Genomic DNA, 21,842 nt, shown 5'->3' on the forward strand with positions numbered 1-21,842 from the left:
CGACCCACAGGCCCCCTCCCCAGTCTGCTGCAACCAAGGGCTATTTGGATTTTCTGGACCAGCTCTGAGTCCATATAATTTTATTCTTTTCAAAATAGGAGGTTTATTAAAGGTTGACTAAATGTGATTCGTTTTCTACTTAAAAAAAAATTTTTTTTTAAATTTTATTTTATTATATTTTTATACAGCAGGTTCTTATTAGTTATCTATTTTATACATATTGGTGTATATATGTCAATCCCAATCTCCCAATTCATACCACCACCACCACCACCCCCCGCCACGTTCCCCCCTTGGTGTCCATACGTTTGTTCTCTACATCTATGTTTCTATTTCTACTTTTGTAAGACTTCGGATACAAACATTCTTAAATCAGAGGGTGGAAGCTTTTGCCTTGACCCACACAGTGGACTCCCCTACAGTCGTCCAAAAGTAGGACAGGCCAACTGCACAGCAACATGGGAAGATGATTTTATGTCATGACAAGTGATGGGAAAATCCATCCACATTCTGAAAATGGCATAATAACAATTATTTTAAAAAATTTTTAATAAAAAAGAGGTGAGAGAGCTGGGAAGGAACTACACGAGAGTGTTACCAGTGATTGTGTTATGGTGGTAAAATTACAGTTAATTCTTTTTCTTCTATTTGCCAGATCTTCTGTAGTATGTCTATATGACTTTTACAATAAGTGGGAAGAAAAATTATTTTGGGGTGATCCAGCCCAACAAAAACCATAGGATTTGATCTGCACTCCGTTGTTCTCTGCCTCAGTCCAGGCCACCTCACCCTCACTCCTTCCTGGGAGATGACAAGGAAAGAGGGGGGAAGCCAGCCAGGCCAGGCCCTGGGGTGAGGACTCTGACATTTTTCCCCACAGCCAGTCTGGGAGTGGAAGACTGGAGGGCTTCCTCTCCTCAGCCCGACCCGCTCCAGGAGCAGGGTCCTTGGCCTCCATAATTAGGCCCCTGTTGCTCTTCGGGGGCTCCCCCATGCCTCCCCCAGGTTTGGAGCCGAGCACTGGAGCAGGTCACTTTGGACACCCGTGCCGGCTAGGCACAAGGGCAGGGCAGCCCTGTGGTTTAGTCTGGTGTGTGCAGGCTTGGCAGGGGTCCAGAAGTGCAGTTACTGAGGGTAAACAATTTCCCCTTTCCTCTTCGGCTCTCTCCTCTCCCTGGTGTCTGGGGACCCTACCCAGAAACTAGCCCAGCCTCGCCCAGCCTGCCATTTTGGGCTGACGGGACAAGCAGGCAATGGGTAGGTCTTTGGACCTAAACAGAACCTGGTTCAAATCTTGTCCAGCTTTGCCCCTAACTTGATGAGCAACCTTGGGAGAATTACATCTGGTCAGAGCCTCATCTGAAAAGAGGCATAATAACCCCTGTGTGGCAGGGCTGTGATTAGGGTCCGACGGACAGAAAGCACCTAGCACAGGCTCAACAAACAACAGCAATTATTGCTGGAGCCAGGGAGCTTCTGTGTCCCAGGCTCCTCCTGAGCTGGGCTCTTGGGGCTGAGGCAGGGGGATGGTGGAGGCAGGGCGTAGGAGCCGTAGATTTGACTCTAAGGATCAGCGCCTTTTAGTGCTTTGCTCTTCTGGCCCTGACTGAGGGGCTGGCTTTGGGACTTCAGGCTGCTCCCTTAGCCATCCCTACTCCTCCCTTTCTTTACATCTGCTTGGCTCTGGAGGGGTGAGGTAACGCCTGGGAGAGAACCTCACTCCTCCTGGAGGGTATAATCACTGTCCTCTTGCTGGAGGCTGGATGATGATGGTGAGAGGGTAACCTCACCCTGGCCCTCCTGGCCTGGCTGTGCCCCAAGGCAGTATCGGTCAGGAGACAGAGACTCCAGTCTAGAAGGCTCTCGTGGTGTTCCCCTGAACACATCCACAGGCTTGGAGGGTATTTCTGAGGGACAATGGCTGTTTTTATAGTGCTTGCAGCACTGTAATAGTAATATTAATCATCGTAATTATTATGTGTGGCACTGCGCAGTTTGCAAAGCCCTTTCTCATACCCCATCTTATTTACTCCTCTCAACAAACAACCTCGCGGGGTGGTATTGTTATTATCTCCACTTCAGAAGTGAGGCCATGGAGGCCCGACAAGTAAATGACGACCATAGGTAAGTGATGTGATCTCTTCTGACCACAGATCCTAGAGAGTAAACATGGTACACATGGGCTCAACAGCAAGACCCCTGGGGGCTTCTCCCTTTGCTCTGAGTGCCTACACACACCAGGAGGAGGTCCTTTCTGTTCTCTGTTCAGTAAAGAAAGGGAGAATCTGATTAAAATAGAGGTGGGGAAAACAGAGGGGAGGGAAGGTGATTTTCCCCAGGTTCTGGATGTGGACTTAACGAGCTGAGACAGCAGATGCCTCTGTGCCATGGGTGGTGTTTCGAGTGTAGGAAGGGTAGCCGGCTCCACACTAGGTGCCTGTTAGGTGGCCACTGCCAGGACACAGTCCAGTCCTTCCCACAGCCCAGCCACAGCCTTGGAGAAGAGAACAAGGTTCACCTTTGTGGTGCACCCCTGCCCTGCTGGGGAAGAGAAATCTCTGGGAAGGTTTTCCAGGGAGCAAGACCGCCCTCCCCCCACTCCTTCCCCACCCCCGCCAACACAGAGTGCTCAGAGGGGCACTTGTCCTGGGGCTGGGTCAAGTGCCATGTCACCTACCTGCTACTACAGAAAGGCATGGGGGCAGGCTTGCCAAGACCAGCAGGGAGCTGCTGGCAGCCCGCCCAGTCTCCCTTTCCCCATCGGCAGAGAGAGAGGTGGCCCAGGACCCCACCTCCTTAGCACTTGCGAGGCCCAAACCCAGTAACAACAACTGTGGAGGAAAAGAGCCTTTGGAAAGAAAAAAAAAGAGCTTTTGACTTGCAACTTGCCACCATGTGCTATGGGGTAGGCAGGAGGAAGGGAAGTCCCCACCAATTGTCCTGAAGCCAGCTGTCGGTTTAGTTTGGCCACCGCCTGTCCCTCTGCCTTTGCGGCCAGCTGTGTGGTGGTACTATTTTCAGCATGAGTGGCAGAGCACCAATGTCCTCCCTGCAATCAGCCCACGTCTGCACCTGGAGCACTAGGGGCCCCTCCACTGGGCGGCGGGCAAGCAGGGCCTCAGACTAGTTCCTGGAAACGTTATTGTTCTTCTCCCTGCTCTGCTCGGTGCCTTTGCCAGCGATTACTCAGATAATAAGGCACTGTAGTAACGGTGACCATTTATTGATCACCTACCATAGGCTATGCTTCGTGCAAGGCGTTTCATTTACGTTATCTTATGCGTTCCCGCTTGGTCCTGCTTGTTCTATACCCTGCTTTAGAAAGAGGTCTGAGGGACTTCCCTGGCGGTGCAGTGGTTGAGAGTCCGCCTGCCGATGCAGGGGACGCGGGTTCGTGCCCCGGTCCGGGAAGATCCCACACGCCGCGGAGCGGCTGGGCCCGTGAGCCATGGCCGCTGGGCCTGCGCGTCCGGAGCCTGTGCTCCGCAACGGGAGAGGCCACAACAGTGAAAGGCTCAGGTTAAAAAAAGAAAGAGGTCTGCTATGTAGAGAACAGGTATATTGCTTCTTGTTCATTAAACTTGTGGCTGATAGAGTCTTCTCTTAAAACAAACAAACAAACAAACAAAACCCCACATTGTTTTCATGGGAAAATAGACTTCATTTATATCACTTTGCTTTGCAGGAAAACCTCCAGAAACCTCAGTGGGCACTACTTCTGCAGACATGTCACCTAAAATTCACTAGCATCTTCCTGGTCCCAGCTGTTCTTCCCATCAGGGAGGCTGTATTTTAGGGTCTGTTTCTCCAGCCTTTCCCTCCCTTGCTCAACAACTGAGGCCTTTCCTATCAGAGTTGGAGGGGCAGAGGTTCTGGGCCCAGCTATGGACTGGTGGGCCATCGGGGGCCTTGGCAAGCCTCCCCTTCCCAGCCACGGGGGCCCTGGAACGCTGCCCGTGAAGGAGCTGCCAGGAGAGTGGAGGGTTTGTGGGAGGGCTGTCGGTGTAGGGTGGGAAAGGAGAACATTTCTCCAGCTGGTGGCAGGAGCTGGCTAGCCAGAGGCTTTGTTCACGGCCCAGTGCAGTGCGGCTCTTGTGTTTATGAGCTTTGTGAGATTTAGAGTGCTCTGTATTAGCCACAGGTTTTTTGGGGTCACATCAAAGGTTAGAAAGCCGTGGAAAGAGTTCTTTCCCCATGAATCACACTTCCCCAAAACTGTAATTCTCTGAGAAGAGCCAGCTTGCTTTATAGAGCTGGCAGGAGAAAGGAGATAACAGGGACTCCTGGGGAGTTTTCCTGTAGAAAACTTCTCTGGAGGGCTAGACAAAGAAATTCCCAGTAGAGGAGCCAGAGGAGGAGAAAGACCCACTGGGACCAGGTTGAGGGACTAGGATTTGGGTATTGGGATGAGGGGGCAACAGGGCTTCAGATGCTGCTGGCCTGGAAGGATTGAGCCCTTGCATTCATTGCACAGCTCCAGGGCACACCCTGCCTTCTGCAGTACACGACCTACACAGCCACATATAGCAACGCTTTCCTTTCTCCCTCATGGATGGATTGTTTATATCGCTAATGGGCTCCCATAGAATCCTCTAGATGGTCGAAGAATATGATTATCCAGGTGCTTATCTGCACCACATTTCCAGCCACTTCACAGTTGCACCTTTGAGAACAGGGACCCTAACTTCGTAGCTTTTGTTTTCCAGCCTGACACATAGTTTAAACCCAGCAAATGTTTGTGGAATGAATGAATAAACATTGTCGAGAGAATTCTTTTAGCATTTAGGGACTGGTATGGCTAACTCAAGTATTAGGAGCCAAGAAGACCTTTGATTTCTTTGAAGAGAAAGAACTATCCAAATACACCAACTGTTTTAAGACCCAAATGGACCACAGCCCACTTTTAGGAAGCCCCCAGATGAATTTTTGTTTACTTAGTTCCTCTTTCATTTCTCAAACACTAGTCCCTGTCTCAGGCACCATGATGGGATACGCTTGAGAAGCCCACAGTCCTGATGGGGTGACACACACTGGGACTTACAATGGAGTGGTCAAAACTGTCAAAACGAAGGGCACGTGTGGGGCATGTACAGGGGCTACAGGGCTCTAGGAAGAGAGTGGCTCACTCACTGCCAGGATGGCAGGCTTCACAGAGTGGGTGATGGGGGCAGGGGCTGGAGAGCAGACATGGAGGGAAACTGTCTTTGCTCTGCTCTTACCTAGGCTTTGTCTCTCTTGAGCACAAAGACATTAAGTGTCTACTCCAGGGTCACATGGCTAATGAGTAGGTCTCAAAGCTGATTCTTCAACGTCATATCCTGTGACCTAGCACCAGCTGTCTCTCTGTGCTTGAGCCCAGGCCTTGATAACCTGTCTGTCCAAAAGTCCCTGTGGCCTCACAGAGCATCTGATGTAAGAGGAGGCCTCAGCCATGGAGTTGATTCCTGAGCCATCCTGATGACATGTCTGGGCCTCTTTTTACCTGTCGTCATTCTGTTAACAATCCAGCTTGTTCCCAGCTCTGCACCTATCTTGCTCAACAGTTTGTTGCTCTGCTGACCTACTTGGCAGCTCTTGTACTTCCTGCTTTGTTCCCCAGGCTCTGCCTGGCAATCGTCCTCGTGGATTATAGCACCTTTGCATCCTCGGGCAGCTGGCCTCCAGGTTGTCATGAGGCACTGGGGGCTTCAGTTCCTCCAGGTCAAGGCACACCTCACTCCACCAAGCCTCCTGCACAAGCCAAGGCCAAACAGAGTCCCTGCCCCTGCTGCCAGATATACCCAGCTGGGCTCCTCTGCTAGGACTTCATCTCTTCCCTCAGCACACCAACAGGAGCACTGCCCATCCCTGCCCCATGGGCTGCAATAGGAGAGAGGCCATGGGCTCCACAATCAGACAGACCTGGTTCAACTTCAGCACCTGTCAGTTTTCAGAAGTTCCTTAACTTCCCTGAGCCTTATTTTCCCATCTGTAAAATGGGAATAGTAATACCTACCTCACAAAAATATATGCACAATCCATCCCTGGTACATGGCTGAGGAAGTGGGACCTGACATGATCTACTACTTATAAAAGTTTTTCAAAAGCTCCTCACGTACTAGGCTCTGGCTCTCTTGAGCACAGAGAGGTTAAGTGTCTACTCCAAGGTCACATGGCTAGTTAGTAGGTCTCAAACCCAATCTTTCAACTCCACATCCTGTGACACACCACCATCTCGCTTTCTGTGCTCAAGCCCCAGCTTTGATAGGTGGTCCAATCTATGGGTCTTTTTTGACCCTGAGATGCACAGAGAGAGCCTGAGTTAGCCCATTTTACAGTGAGGGGACTTGGGCTCAGTGCAAATAAGTGAGTTTCCCTAGGTTGCCCTGCTTATCAGGAGGGAGCTGGGTGAGAACCACTTGATTCTGCATTCTATGGCCTCAAAATAAATCCTTCCCATCTCTTCCCTCCACTGTCAGGGGACCCAGCCCTATTCTGAGAAAGCCTTCTCTCCCCATGATCAGAATGTCTGTGAGTTCAGGCATCATTCTGGCTCTTTCCACGGTCCCAAGCAGACCCTTCAAGTGCAGAACAGTGAGAAGGCCTCTCTGGATAGGTCTTGGGGGATGAGGAACCCGGTGCCTGGAGCCCTGGGAAGGAGGAGACTGCTGGCTGAGATCCGCTCCGCTCCTCTTGCCGCCGCGTCAGCCCAGACTCTCCACCCCCCCCAGCCCCTGGCCAGAGCAACCCTGTGGCCAGTTGACGGTGGCCACCCAGCCCCCATCCCCAGGCTGCCGATGTTGGCAGCCTCACGGCCATGCTGCACAACTCTGCGCCTCTCCTCCTCAGTTTATTCCTTCCAGATACACAGTTGCTGCTTTTTATTTGGATCACTTTTCTGTGTTATGGTATTTCGGTTGTTTTTCCACTCCTTCCCCCCATCCCCCTGCCTTTCCCCCATGGCAGGATTCCTGAGAAGACTAGCTTTTGGAAAGAGCTGCAAGCACATCTGCTCTCTGGCTACAGCATTCCAGGAGGGCCCTGTCAGGGGCTCGGCTCTCAGGGAGCCAGGACACGCTGGGCAGCAGAGGCTGGGGGGCAGGGTTCAGGGGCCCTGGCAGTGGAGGCCCGTGGTGGGCACACTCCCTTCAGCAGGCAGGGCTGAGCCTCAGGGCCTGGGGGTGCTGCCTAAGCCCTGGGGCCACAGCTCACCAGCTCCCCGGCCCTGCTGGCTGTGACTGTTGGCTCTCTAGGCTCAGAACTGCGTATGCCAGACTTGGGGTGAGAGAGAAACCAGGAGCCTTGGAAAACACCCTGGCCCTTCATCTCTTTTGTCAGAACCTCTTTGGTCAGCAGTTCTGAAGGGGTGGGGGTCCTGTGTGTGTGTGATCTGTGTAGGCGAGGTCGAGTGCGCTAGAGAGTGTGTGCTGGTTGCGTGCAGGCTCGTAAGTGACAGGGCCGGGGTTCGATTCCTGACTTCCCACCAAAGGCTGTGTGAATCTGGGCAAGTCACCGCGAAGTGGGCATGATAACATGCCTCCCTCCAACGTTGTTGTGAGGGTGAACTGAGTTAACACATGAAAATACTTCCTTGCGCGTAGTAAGTGCTCAATAAGTATTTTAGCTATCATTATTATATATGCATGAGGGTACGTATGGAGTTTAATAGATTTGGGGTGGTGCTTCTTGGACTTTGGAGTGTGGCAGTCACCTGGGAAGCCTGTTAAAAGTGCTGGCTTCTGGGCCTCACTTGCAGAGATTCCGATCCGGCAGGTCTTAGGTGGGCTCAGGAATTTACTTTTTAATCCAGAGACCCTGGTGGTGCTCATGCACTGGTCCAGGGTCTGATCTGGAGTTGTCTGAGGTGTCTGGTGAACAGATCCTTGGGATCCTGGGCTCTGGTACATCCATCAGAACTGCTTTGCAAATGTAACTGGAGACCAGATAAAGGGGTGGCGTGGGATGAGGCTGAGGATGGACAGGAGCCATCTCAGGCAGAGCCTTGAGGCTCTAGGAAGGGATTAAGGTTGTTGGAGTTTTAGGCATGGGATAGACACAGTCCTACTGAGTGATTTGGGTTGGACCAGTCTGGTTTACAAGCCCAGGGCACAGCAGACGGCAAAGAGGGTGTAAAATTGCAGTTAGCTCAAGGCCAGAGTGGCAGAAGTGTCTGTGCCCGTATAGAAGCAGCAGCAGTATCTGGAGGGAGAGAGAATGGCCCAGATTGAGCAGCCGTGCCAACTCCCTGCTCCCTCAGGCTGGGCATCTGAGCCACTGGCAGAGCAGCCAAGCACGGCCTAGGCTCCACGAGCTGATCGCCTCACCCGCTGAGCCAGGCTGTGGCCGGACTGGAGGGCCTGGCTTAGGGTAAGAATCCGGATCTGTCAACTCATCCATTCAAGAGCTTGTAGTTTCTTGATTATTTTTCTCTTTTTCTCTTAGTAAAGATCTTTTAGAAAAATTCTTTATTTTGGCTGAGCTAAGGAAAGAAGGAGGTGGGATGTACTGAGGCTGGGGAGAGGGCTGGTTACTGCTCCAGGGAGGAGCCTGGGGAGGCCAGAAGTGGGGCTCCTGATGGGGAGGTCACCCCTTCAGGAGCAGGCCTGTAGGGGCAGCTCTGAGAGCTGGAGCCTCACCTGGGATCTACTTTCAGGCAGTGGATTTGATGTGTTAATTAAGCGTATGTGAAGGTGAGTGAGTGTGCCCGTATGTGCGTGCATGCATGTGTGTGCGTAGATGTACATGTACACAGGTGAGGGTTGCATGCACGTTTATTCATTCAATTCATTTAACGACAACCACAAAATATTTATTGAGTGTATACTATGTGCCAGACACTGTTCTAGATATCTGGGATCCATCAGTGAACAAAATGAAATCCTTGCCCTCAAGGAGCTTACTTTCTATGGGGATTTTGTGTGTGTAGAGGGGATGGATATGTGTTTGTGTGTATGAGTCTGTTGGACACACATGTGTGAAGAAAGAAGAATAATAACATGTGAGTGCACAGGCAGACCTGGGTCAAGAACCATCTGCCATTTTCTAGGCATGTGATCCTGGGCAAAATATTTAACTTTTCTGAGGCCTGGGTTTTTACAAAAAGGGAAAATGATCCCTTTCTCTCACAACTGTTGTGAGACTAAATGTAAAAATACTTGGAAAGCTCCGGGCAAAGTACCTGATATATGATAGTTGCCAAATGATATTTTTTTCTTCATGTCTCCTGTGGATTTGGAGGAGATATTTCTACATGTATATAGCAAGTGTGCATTTGCATCTGGGCAACACTCTTTGTGTATCCAAGAGGCTGAACGTGAGGATTCTCCCTGAGTGAGAACCTCCCTCCCTTGGGATGTGTCCTGCACTGTGGAGATATCTCAGGTCTGATCAAAGGTGATGGTGTTGCCTGGAAAGTTCCATTCCGAGACAGAAGGTCCATTATAAAGCGGGGAGAGACAGGCTGCTAAGTCTGGAATCCCATGAGTTGGCCCATTTCAGCCTTGGTTAGGTCTGTCCTGAGTCCTTCCAACAGCAGTGGGACTGTGTGTTTGCAATGCTGTTTTTAGTGCACAGTAAGAATCTTGGCCACCCCTTAGCTGACACCCACCTACAACAACTTGCAGCTTCTCTTTTCCTACTTCCGTGACTCCCTGGCCATGCTGCCCCCTCTGAGACCTTCTTCTTAGCCCCCAGATCATTTGTAGAAGTATATCCAGAAGATGGACCCAGAAGGCACCTGCGGAGGCAGGATTGCATTTCTGTGTAATCTGCTTGGGACCGCCAAGACCTTTGCTTTGAGCAAGAAGAGAGATGGGTTAGGTTCCTGCCCTCCTCCCTTTACACTCTTTCCCAAGGAGAGAGTCCGCGGTTTGGGCTATGTCTTCTAAGAGGCTGACTCAGAGTGTCTACCTTCAGCCTCGGTGTCCCTCCTCTGCTCCATCTCCAAGTGTCCATCAGATGTTCAACTGAGCAACTGAGACTCCGTGTGACTGACGGGACAGATCCATCTTCTTGACCACAAACCAGCTCCCTCTGGGCATCCAGATGTTCTAGTGAATGACTCCAGCATTCTTCCAGACATGCCAGCTTGAAGCTGCTGAGTCATACCTCACATGTCCCTCTGTTGTGTTTCCCACAGCTGATCAGATATCCAGTGGTTCCAAGTTACTCCCCCAACCAGTCCTTTCCCACCCCCATTCCTGCTGCACCCCTCCCCTGGTCAGGCTGCCATCTCCTCCAATTTGGAATGGCCTCCCTGCCTCCAGCCTCCCCCTTCACGAACAGCCAGGCCACCGGCCTTGTGCTCATTGCTCTCTCTCAGCCGCTGCCCCCAGCTGCTCTCTCCATCCACAGCACCCTCTCCTCTCCTCCACAAACTCTTTTCCAATCTAACTGGTCCCCTCGTGATTCCCAGGACACCACACCTTCCTGCTACCTGACCTTGGCTGAAGTGGTTTCCTTTGCCTAGAATCCTTTTCTCCATTCTAAGCTTTTACCTAAATTCTAGCCATCTCTCACGGTATATAAAATCCCTGGCTGAGATGTTATAAGGCACGGGCGCCTAGAGCCCGTGCTCCGCAACAAGAGAAGCCACCGCGATGAGACGCCCGCGCACCGCAGTGAAAGAGTAGCCCTCACTCGCCGCAACTAGAGAAAGCCCGCGAGCAGCAACGAAGACCCAACACGGCCAAAAATAAATAAATAAATTTTAAAAATTAAAAAAAGAAAACAAACATGATGAGAAGGTGGGAAAAGTGGGGGAAGGGAGCTAAGCTGCTAGCAGTTTGCTAGAGACAGAGGATTTAGTTCACCTTTGGGGCAGACTTTTGCTCTGTTTCGGGAAAATCAACACCGATCTAAAACTGTGTAATCACTGTCAGAGCGAATGCATATGTTCACTGTTCTGGTTCAGCAATGTAAATAGCCGTGCCTTGGGAGACAGGGACTGCCTTTTCTCTCCTTTTTTCCCTAAGGTTTGAGGAAAAGAGTTGTGGTGGAAGTTGTGGACTGGTCCCTGTGGAGGTGACTATTTTCAGTTGAAGTTTGGAGAGTCGCTTGCAAGAGATGGCAAGCAGAGACTAGCAGGCTTCCTGAGGAGGTTGGAGAGTCCCTGGCACTGCTGCTTTGGAACCCAGGTGACATTTCTTGACACAGAGCTGGGGAGAAGCACATTCTATCCATGTCTGCACAGAATGCAGCATCCCTCTAGAACACTGGGGGCGTCCGAGGAGGCAGCAGCCATGGATGCTGAGGACTCCACAAGGACCATCTCCAGCAGAAGCTCCTTTCATGGGCCTCCATAAGCCCTGCACGGTGACTGCTGTGGATAGATGGATTTGTGACATCATTTGAGATGCCCCACTGGGAGCTCCCAGAAGTATTTGAGGGAAATATTGCATGGAGTGGGGCTCAGTGTCATTGTAACTCATTGTTAAAGTAGCAACAAATTGTTTATACCCTTGGCAGGTGGAAACTAAATACACTAGAGATAGACATAAAACCATACTACACTGTTAAACATGGCTGCCTCTGGGTGCCAGTATTCTAGAGAATTCATTTTCTTTATATTTTTATGGAATAAAATATAAAGAAATATATATTTTTCTCCACATTTTCCACTACAAGAATTTGTAATTAGAAAAACAAAAGCTATGAATAAGGAATATCTCTTTCCTTCCCTTTCCAGGCCCAGTGGAAGCCTCTGCTGCCTAAGGCTGCTGTGGCTTCTTCCCCTGCTGAACTCAGGCAGTAACTCCTGGGTGCAGATCCGTGTTTATTCATTGTTTTAGGTACTCGTGCCAGCTCTGCAAGCTCCTTCAGGAGAAGGAACACATCTCCTTCTACTCAATCCTCCCCCATCACTCTCTGCTTGCAGGAGCTACTTCTCAGAACCTGCCTGGCCTGCTTCCACCCTTGGCCTTCATACTCACTGTTCCATCTGCCTGCACCCCCTCCTCCCTGGTCCCCCCCAGACAGCTTGTGGGCTTCCTGCTTCTCACCTTCAGTTTTGACTCAAATGTCTCAACGAGGCTTTCCCTGAGCAGGCTATTTAAAATTGCACACCCTCCCAGCACTCTTTCCCCCTTTCCTGCTTCATTTCTCCCTACAACATAGATCTCCATCTGACGTGCTATGTATTGTGCTTCTTTATTATGTCTCCTCACACCGATCTGTAAGCTCTAGATGACAAGAATTTTTGTCTGTATTGTTCTCTGCTGTAAGCTCACCACCAGGATGTATGCCTGGTATGTACAGAAGATAAGTGTTTGTTGAATGAGTGAATACAGTTTATAATAACACTAGTTACCATGTACCAGATCCTGTGCTAGGTGCTTAGTAATTCCCTCATTCAGTCGTCTTCACAGTGTTTTGAGGTACACAGCAATATCTCTGTTGGAAAGACGAGGAAACCAGAGCTCAAGAGAATTAGCTAACTCAGGTGAAGGCACACACTCTCACACGGCAGAGTGGGGTGGAATGCAGATCTGTCTGCTCCAGGGGCCAGGAGCTTTCCACTGTAGGAGACTCCTCTGTCCTCATGGTTGTCTCTCACTGTGCTGACACCCCTCTGCGTCTTGGGCACCATTTCCCCCACTGCAGGAACCATAGTGCTGCTGCCCTGAGCTAGCATTGCTCCAAGTGGGCTCCTCTCCCAGTTTGCATCCCTTTTGGTGACCCAAACCCTGCAATCAGAGAAGCCAAATTGTTCCTTCCCTGCCTCACTGCCTCTACTGTGGGCGCTCTAGGTTATGGTATAAATGAGCAGGCCCAGAGGTTTTCTTTCTTTCTCCCGCAGCCCCATTCTCCCAAAGGGAGGTTGGTTGCTCCCTGAGAACCTTCTGCAGACTGGCAAGGTGGAATTACAGCAAGAACCTAGGAGATTCGGGTTCATGTTCAGGATCTGCAGCTCACTAGCTATGCCATGACTTTTGGCAAATCTTTTAACTTGTGCATTGACACAATGAAAGGAATTCTTCTTTCTTTGTGGTTTGCCTACAGTACTGTAATGATGGCAAGTGTAGAATCTGTCTCATGGGGGTGTTGTGTAGTTGCATGAGCCAATTTGATTATCATACTTAGCACCATGCCTGACAGATAAGGCTTAATAATTGTTGGCTGATATTGTCATCAGTCATGAGTAGCCTGGGAACTGGGCAGGGTTTGCAGTCAGCTGGTAGGATGGGTTGTGGGTGGATTGTAGCTAACCACTAACTCCAATCAGCCTCCAATCTAAACTTTCCTAGAGCTTCAGTCCTCAGAGTTTAGAATTCCTTGTTCAAGGTCACATAGTCATGACTTTTATAAGGCCTTGATTGGGACACTTTTCAGAATACCTAACCTCTTTAGTCAGTACACTATATTTCTGCTGGGAGGTAATTGTTGCTATCTCTGCTGGGCTACACAATTTGAGGAATAATTTGCACAAGCATCAGTTGCCACCAAGACCAAGGCATGAAGCATAATTATCTCAAGTGGAAACTGTGATTGAGCCTGTGCACTGAGGCCTGGTTTGCAGGGGCTGCAAATGAGCTGCCACCTCCAGAGCACTATGTGCCTGCTAGATGCTGGGGCTGTAATCAACTGGAGCCTGTTTCCAAACACCCATTCTCCAAGTTCCAGTGGGTCAAAAGTCCCGACTCTGGTGAATGTCAAGATCCCCGCAGAGGGACTTCCCTGGTGGTGCAGTGGTTAAGAATCCGCCTGCCGATGCAGGGGACACAGGTTTGAGCCCTGGTCTGGGAAGATCCCACGTGCCTCAAAGCAACTAAGCCCTTGTGCCACAACTACTGAGCCTGCGCTCTAGAGCCCCCAAACCACAACTACTGAAGCCCGTGCGCCTAGACCCCGTGCTCCGCAATGAGAAGCCACCTCAATGAGAAGTCTGCGCACTGCAACAAAGAGTAGCCCCCACTTGCCACAACTAGAGAAAGCCTGTGCGCAGCTACGAAGACCCAATGCAGCCAAAAAAAGAAAAAGAAAAATCCCTGCAGTCTGTGGCTGAACTGAGTGAGACCTTCCCATTGTCTAAGACTTCATTTATAGTTTTCAAGGGAATTTGCTATCTAGTTGTGGTATAGTACGTATGATTTGGAGTAATCTATCTGCCATCACTCCCCTGACATCTCCTTGCTCTCCCACCCACATGGTTTCACCTGGGAAGATCTAGTTCTGTTTGTGCCTGAGGGGAAGGAGACCAGGGATCCAGGCCTTCCTTTTCCCTCATGTGAATGACCATAAGCAACAGGAGAATTCATCTCTTGCGCTCACCATGGCCAATATCTGCTCTACACATGGGCCCAGGGGCCACACTTTCAGTACTTCTGAGAAGTTGATGATGGCATCTGTGAAATGGGAGGTCTTTCATCCTGAGGCAAGGGTACAAGTTCTGCCAGCCCTTTGTACCATCTGGAAACAACGCTGGGAATCATATTTGCAGGTCCAGAAGTGTTATTTGATTGTTTCATGGCATGAAAGACTTAATTTGAGGCTTAGTGGAGAGAGCAGACTAAACAAGATTTAGGAAACATGGCCTACAAGGGCAAAAAGTGCTGAGTTTGAGTAAAAATACACATTCTACACGTAGTCAGCACTCTCAGAACACTGGAGGTAGGCAGAGCTGGAACCAGTGTTCACAGATAATTCTCCAACTTTATTTTACCCTCCCACAGGCCAGGGTCTTGTCATAATTACCTTGCTTATACAACCCTTGTTTGCATCTCCAAGAGAGACAGCCATGTTTGGAAGAAAGAATATGAGTCCCCAAGTCTGAAAGGAGTCCCAAGAAGAAGGAAATGTAAGATAGTGAAAAATGTGGAGTTTTGACTAAGTCAGACTTCAGTTCCAATCCTTGTTATATCATATACCATCTATGAGAACTTTACAGCTTCTCTGAGTTTCAGTGTGCATAGTTCAAGATGGAACAGATAATATCTATCCTGTTAGATTGTTATAAAAATCATTAAAACATATGTAAAGCATTGAAAAGCTGGCTTATATTATGTATTGAATAAATAGCAAGAATTAATATCTGTAAAATGGAGGTATTTCATAATACCCACTTTGCAATATGGTTGTGAAAAGTAGGGGGGAAATGCTTTTGGCCTATAGCAGATGTTTAATAAATGGTAGTTGTTAGTCCTGTCTTGCTGTGAAATATATGTCTGACTTTCAGCAAAGTCACCTCTGCTGACAGTGAAATGGGAAGTATTTCTACTCTACTCACTCCCATAAGGACTGCAGTGGCAACTGGCAATAATCACACATGCCTCACTTGATTTTTGGAGTTGTGATAAATAAAATCACATACAATATATTGGAAGCCAGACACAGGGAACAACGTACTAGAATGAAACACATTGGGAGGCAAGGGACTTGGGTTCTAGTCTTGGTGCTGTCTTTTGCCAAGTGACTGTAAGCAAATCGCCAAGTAATCAGACCCTCAGGTACACACACTGCTGACCTCTCAGCAGCTGTGAGAAAATGCAAATGTGAGAAATTATCGCTATTGCTCCTTGAGGGTAAAGACGGCTTTCCCTTTTTAATCTTTGGAACCCAGCAAAGTCCTTGGCATATAGTGGGTACTCAGTACTTTCATTTAATGAATTATAAATTGCCCAGAAATCATATTTTTAATCATTGGTGAACTTTTTTACCCATAAGCTTATAGCCTTTGGTCTCATTATGATTGGTTGGATCCCTGGGCCTGTGTCCTGCAGTATTTGTATTCCATGCTAACCTTAACATACTCAGATATGTTATTCAGATGCAACTGAAAGCACACACACCCACAAAACCAGCAGTAAAGAGAGAAGAAAGCAGCTCTTCTGTATATGGCAGCTGTACGGGGACGGTTTCATAATCCTACACCCAGTTCTGGTTTGGTTACCACTCCTCTAGGTTCCTTATTACTCTATGTACCCATTCTACAGAATTCATCCCCAGAGTGAAGGTGGTAGCCACTGAAGAGGCTCAAGCTGCTTTTGAAGATGACTCTTCATGGGTAGTTAAGAATGTGAAAGATGCCTTACAGTTCTCCTCCTAATGGGAGATGGCAGGTGGCAAGTGGCAAGCAGAAACATGGATGAGGGTGCTGGGCTTCCTGGTGCCAAGGGAGAGCCGTTGAAGACTTCTTGGCAGTAGAGAACATCACACGTGCCCTCCACACTACATACCGTTCCAGAATTGTTCAAGTATTTGGTCTCTGAGGGCTTTGGTAGAAGAGGAAAGCTTGTAGAGATTGAGAGAAGGGAGATGGAGAAGACCAAAATGCTAACAGTCCCCATCATTACGTGTGCACTGTAATAAACTACCCTGGACCAAGGGCACTGGCAAAGGTTGGATGTTTTCCAGATCTGCCATGTATCATGTCTTCCCATCTTACTGAGGAGCATCTATGCTCTTAACTCATTTTTAATACCATCTCCCACCCTCAACTTCTTCCTTTTTTCCTTCCCCTCTTCTCCACCCACCCATCGTTTCTCCCTCCCTACCCTGAAGTCCGACTAAAGGTAACCTCAGGCAAGCCTCACCCAATCACCCCAGCTGGGTTGGGTGTCCCTCTGCAGCCTTCAACTCAGCGCACTGTAATTTCTGGTTTATTTACTTACTGTCCAGTTCTGAAAAGTAGGACCTTTATCTTGTTCACCATTTAATCCCCAAATACCTCCAACAGTGCATCACACAAAAGAAGATGCTTAACAAATGTTTATTAAGTGTACCAGGTTATACTTCTAATTTATTGCATTTCCCCCCACAGCTACTACAATAACTAAGCAAACAGAGTTACATGTCAGTCTTTTCTCTTTGCACAGTAGACAAAAACTGTTGGAAAGCCAGATACCAATCAGCTATTTTTTTTCCTGGTACCAGATCATCCTACTGGTGAGTTCCTTCAAACCATTTAAGTATAGCATTCAGTGCTGCATAATTTGTTCAAGATCACAGAATAAAATGTAAAGTTTTTCAATTAAACTTACAAAAGCAGCAAAACTCTACAACAAAATCCTACAGAAAAAGTACCAATCTCATTTATAAACATCAATTTAAGTGTATTAAATGTAACAAAACTTAGCAAGATACAAAACCTAAATCCTAGTTACACGAATCCAACTGCTACAGAAATAACGACCTTCTCCCCACCTAGTCTACTTATGATTCAGACAGTAGCTTTTATACCCAACTTCCCCCCGCCCCACCTCTGGCTGGCCCTCACCAGGGGTGGATGCCGGCCCCAGCATTAGCATTAGCCCTGGCCCTAGCCCTCACACTGCCCCTGTCAGCCTCGTCTGCCAAGGCCTCACTGGCCAGGTACTGCACTGGCCAGTGTTGGGGTTCTTTCTTATGGAGCTTGGCCACGAACCCCAGGACTTTCATCTTGCTGGTTTCCAGGTCGCTTCGGGGACCCCAAGAGAATTCACATGCCGGTGGACTGGTGTGAGAAACACGCCGGTAATTGAGGTATCTCAGCTGCACGAAATCTTCCATAATAAGCCTCCTCGGGTACCCAAAGAGGAAGTGATACTTTGAGGGACGCACCTCCAACCGACGCAGCATCTCCCAAACCTGTGCCTCCCTGGCGCTATTACCTTTCATGTAGATAAAGCCCAACATCATCATTAAAAGACCCAGTCTGGGGCCATCTCCTCCCAGATCCTCCTCCTCCTCCTCAAGAGGTTTTAGTTTGTTGATCAGGATGTTAAGTGTTGTGCTTGCGGTCAAGCTGTTTCAGCTTGAAACCAAAGACATACCGCAGATGCTCTGCGGCCCTTGCGATGACCTCAGGGAACAGATCATTTAAGTCTCTGATAATGTATTTCACCATCTCGGAGAGGGTGATGGGACTCTTCTTCCTGTCCTTCACCAGCAGAAACTGCACCAACTCGGCCACCATCTGATCCAGACGGAGGCAGGCCCTGCGCCGGGACAAGGTTTTGGCTGCCAAAGCCCTCGCACCTTTCAGGGTAAGGGAGGGCTCCGCAGCCCCCTCCTCCCTTACAGCGCCAAGGTCCTCCTCGGGGCTCTCTTGCAGGAGGGGGCTCAGGGCCATCTCCTGCGAGAAGGTCAGGGCCTGGGTCTCACTGTCGTGGCCACCATCCATCTCCCCCTCGGCCTGAGGGATAGGGAGATCCCCCGCTCTCTGGTTTCTGCAACATGTTTTCGGGCAGGCAGATGCAAAGTGCGTACACTGGCCGAGGGGTGTGCAAGCCGCTGCACAAACCCGGGCAGGCAGATGCAAAGTGCGTACACTGGCCGAGGGGTGTGCAAGCCGCTGCACAAACCCCGGCGGAGGGGTTGGACAGCGGCTGGGACGGCTGGAGTAGGACTAGGAGACATGACAGAGGGAACTTTGCGGCTTCCGGGCTGCACCGCAGAGGGCTCGGGACGGCCGCACCGCCTCCGGCGCGGAAGACCCGCGGCGAGGCCACCGCGCAGCCTCAGTGCGCGCCGGCAAGCCGACTTGCCCGACCACTTCCGGCCAACTCAGCCAACATGGCGGCCCCCAGGCCCCGTGAAGCCCCTCCTTTTACTGCTCCCGGTGTGGTGGGAGTGAGCACAGCCTTCTCAGGATGCCAGGGCTGTGGAGGAATGTGTCGCCAGCGCTGTTTTTTAGACTCGCAGGCTGGAGGGGTGTAATCAGGGCTTTTCTGAGGTTTCAGTGTACAAGGATGAAATAGGGATGGAGTTCCAGCCACGTACTTTCAGCAGGTGCTTATTTCTATGTGTGTATCTAAGATTTTGAGTAATTTACTGTAACTTAGTGCGGAGTGCATGAAGGTGAAGGCTGAGAGATAAGGCTGTGCGGGACAGTTAGTGACGGGTCTTGACAGGGTGCTACGGAGATTGAAATGTATTCTGAACACGATGGGAATTCGTAGTACAAGGGGATTTAAGCAAGGGAGTGTCCGGACCAGATCTGTATCTTTCCAGTCTCTCTGGTGGCAGTGTGGAGGGTGGATTGGAGTAGGGCTGACCAAACGCTGGGAATCCAGCTTGGAGTATTGGTATTATTATAGTGCAGAATAGTAACTGAGACTCGCCTGTCTTTTTCGTTGTTATATCCTCAGTGCCCAGAGCAGTGCCTGGCACATAGAGGCACTCCATAAATATTGTAAAATGGATGACGAGGGGGTAAGGATAGCAGATTCTACGGGGGTCAAAGAAGATGGTAAAAGATATACTGAGGTACAGCTGGCAGAAATAGTAACTGATTGGAGGAAAGGGGAGTTTTTTTTTTTTAACCTAATCAAACTTAACTAGTCCCATTACTTTTTTCTTTTTGCTTATTCTACTCTGAGCTTTCTCCTACTACCAGTCTGTCTCTCTCCCTCTCTCCCTCCCTCTCCAACTCCTCCTCCTCCTCCCTCTTCTTCCTCTACTTCCTCCTCTCCTCCCCTCCCGTGTCCTTTCCTCCTCTCTCCTCTCCCCCTCCCTTTTCTCTTCTCTTCTCTCCTCCCCTTTCCTCCCCTCCTCTCCACTCTTCTCATCTTCTCTCCCTCCTTTCAAGGCTCAGCTTAAATGTCACCTTTCCAAAGCCTTAGTCTCCACACATGGAAGTTATTTACTGCCATTTCTGAATCACCATAGCAATTTGTATTTGTTTAACACCCACTTGTATAGACCTTATTGTGCACTAGGCTCTGTTCTGTTGTTCAGATATTAATTTGTTTAATTCTCATTAAGGTAAGTACTGTTATCACTATCCCCATTTTATAGATGCGTCTTTCCTATGGAATTTGCTATTTATTAGCTATGTAATCTTGGGCAAGTTACCTAAACTCTCTTTCCCTCGGTTGCCTTATGAGTGAAATGGGCATAATAGTAGAGACAACATTGTGGAGATCATGTGAAGTAAATGCATGTAAACAATTTAACACAGTGCTTGGCACATGGTGTTCAGTAAGTGTTAGCTATTATTTATTGCATACTTTTAATGTGCTGATAATGTACTAATTTTTTACATGTATGAACTCATCTACTTCTCATAACAGCCCTGCAAGATAAGTGGTATTATTATCTGCATTTTACAAGTGAAATAACACAAAAAGAGGGTAAGTAACTTCCCCAGCATCACATGACTGAGCCACTATTTCAATCATATGGTATGACTCCAGAGACCATGCTCTTAACCACTGTATTAATAGATGTTCATTATTATCATTATTATTGACCATACTCTGTATAATAGTTATTTTTGTGCTTATTACCCTCCAAAACCAAACATCCCAAAAGCTAGGGCTATGTCCTTAACTCTTTTGAAGAGCCCCTCAGCGTCAGCACTCAGTATGTAATTGTCACTGAATAAATGATGAAAGGCTTTACTTTTTTCCAGAGGAAATAGCATTTATGTTAAGTAATATATGACAGTTAGACTTTTTTTTTTTTGGCCGCGGCACGCGGCATCTTTAGTTCCCTGACCAGAGATGGAACCGTGCCCGCTGCAGTGGAAGCTAGGAGTCTTAACCACTGGATCACCAGGGAAGTCACTAGACTTTTCTAGATATAATCATGAACTCTTCATTTTTAAAAACTTCTGAAAATATATACCCATTTCTACTTTATGACTTAGAGAAGCTGAAAGTGTGTGAATGAAGCAGGAGGATGTTTATTATAGTTTAACTTGAGGCTGTTATTGGTTTCTATTATGTAGAATATAAACATAAACATTTTATGTGCAGTATAATTTAGTCCTCACAGATCCCTATTAGGAAGGTATTATTATTCTCATTTTACAAATGGGAAAGTAGTCACTGAGAGGTTAAACCACCTGTCCCCCACCACCCATCTGTTAAATGCTAGACTGGAAATGAGGACCTAGATCTGTCTATTCTGAAAATTGTACTCATGACCACCATGCTGGACTGCCTCGTTGTCAGTTTCTCCTGAAGGTAGAACCACTCCTACCTAAAAGGGCATCACTGGAGGTAAAATAGTCTACTTACATATCTTTCTCAGTTCAAGTATTGCTGAGGAGATACAGAGGAGATAGATGCATGGAAAGGAGCATGCAGGAGATACATTGAATGGGAAGAATTTTGAGGGGCAAATTAGCAGTAATATGACTGGATTTTGAAAACTGAATCAATAATGTAATGCTACTCATCAAAAAAAAAAGGAACAAACTACTGATACAACGTGGATGAATCTGGCTGATGTTATGTTGAGTGAAAGAAGAAAGATACAAAAGATTATATACAATATGATTCCAGTTCATCTGATGTCCAAGACAGGTTTAGCTAATCTGTGGTGACAGAAATGAGAACAGTGGAGGCCTGGAGTGGGGTTGACTGGAAAGGGATATGCATTAACTTTCTGGGGGTGTTGGCAATGTTATGTATCTTGGTTTAGGTGTAGATATACATTTGTCAAAACTTTTCAAACTGTACCCTTAATATCTGTGTATCTCATGATATATAAATTATACCTTAAAAATTATAAAAATAGAAAAGTTTTAAAATTGAGGTATAATTGACAGATAACATTAGTTTCAGGTGTACACCACAGTGATTTGATATTCATGTATATTGTGAAATGATCGCTACAATAAGTCTAGTGAATATCTGTCACCATACATAGTTACTAGATTTTTTTTCTTGTGGTGAGAACTGTTAAGATCTATTCTCTTAGCAGCTTTCAAACATGCAGTACAATATAATTAGCTATAGTCACCATGTAGAAAAGTTTCAAAAAGTTAAATGAATAGGCCTTTAGGTATAGGAGGTGATGAGGGTATGAAAGATGAATGGCTTTGCTTTGCCACTTGCCAACCCCTGGATGCTACAATGTTTTGTACTGAAAGGGACCTAGACAGTCATTTGCCAATTTTGATTGTGCCGACCTCACACTGGACAGGCAGACTTTTAAAA

At 48.1% G+C, this 21,842-nt stretch overlaps 1 protein-coding gene and 1 long non-coding RNA gene across 3 annotated transcripts in view; one reads left to right on the plus strand and one right to left on the minus strand.

Annotated features, from left to right (window-relative positions):
- Positions 1-17,150: 17,150 nt before the first annotated feature.
- On the minus strand, positions 17,151-18,131 carry MAGEF1 (MAGE family member F1). Its single transcript, XM_059063762.2, is given in 3 exon segments — positions 17,151-17,676; positions 17,678-18,103; positions 18,105-18,131. Coding segments are annotated over 3 exon segments (942 nt in total). The 3' UTR covers positions 17,151-17,187.
- A 332-nt stretch (positions 18,132-18,463) lies between these two features.
- Positions 18,464-21,842, plus strand: part of LOC131756823 (uncharacterized) — a 55,648-nt gene continuing 52,269 nt past the window's right edge. For both annotated transcript variants that reach the window (XR_010840709.1, XR_010840708.1), the window contains exon 1: positions 18,464-18,684. This is a non-coding gene — a long non-coding RNA (uncharacterized lncRNA). The remainder of the gene's footprint in view (positions 18,685-21,842) is intronic.

Source organism: Kogia breviceps, chromosome 5 (assembly GCF_026419965.1).
Source record: "Kogia breviceps isolate mKogBre1 chromosome 5, mKogBre1 haplotype 1, whole genome shotgun sequence".
Classification (NCBI taxonomy): Eukaryota; Metazoa; Chordata; class Mammalia; order Artiodactyla; family Physeteridae; genus Kogia; species Kogia breviceps.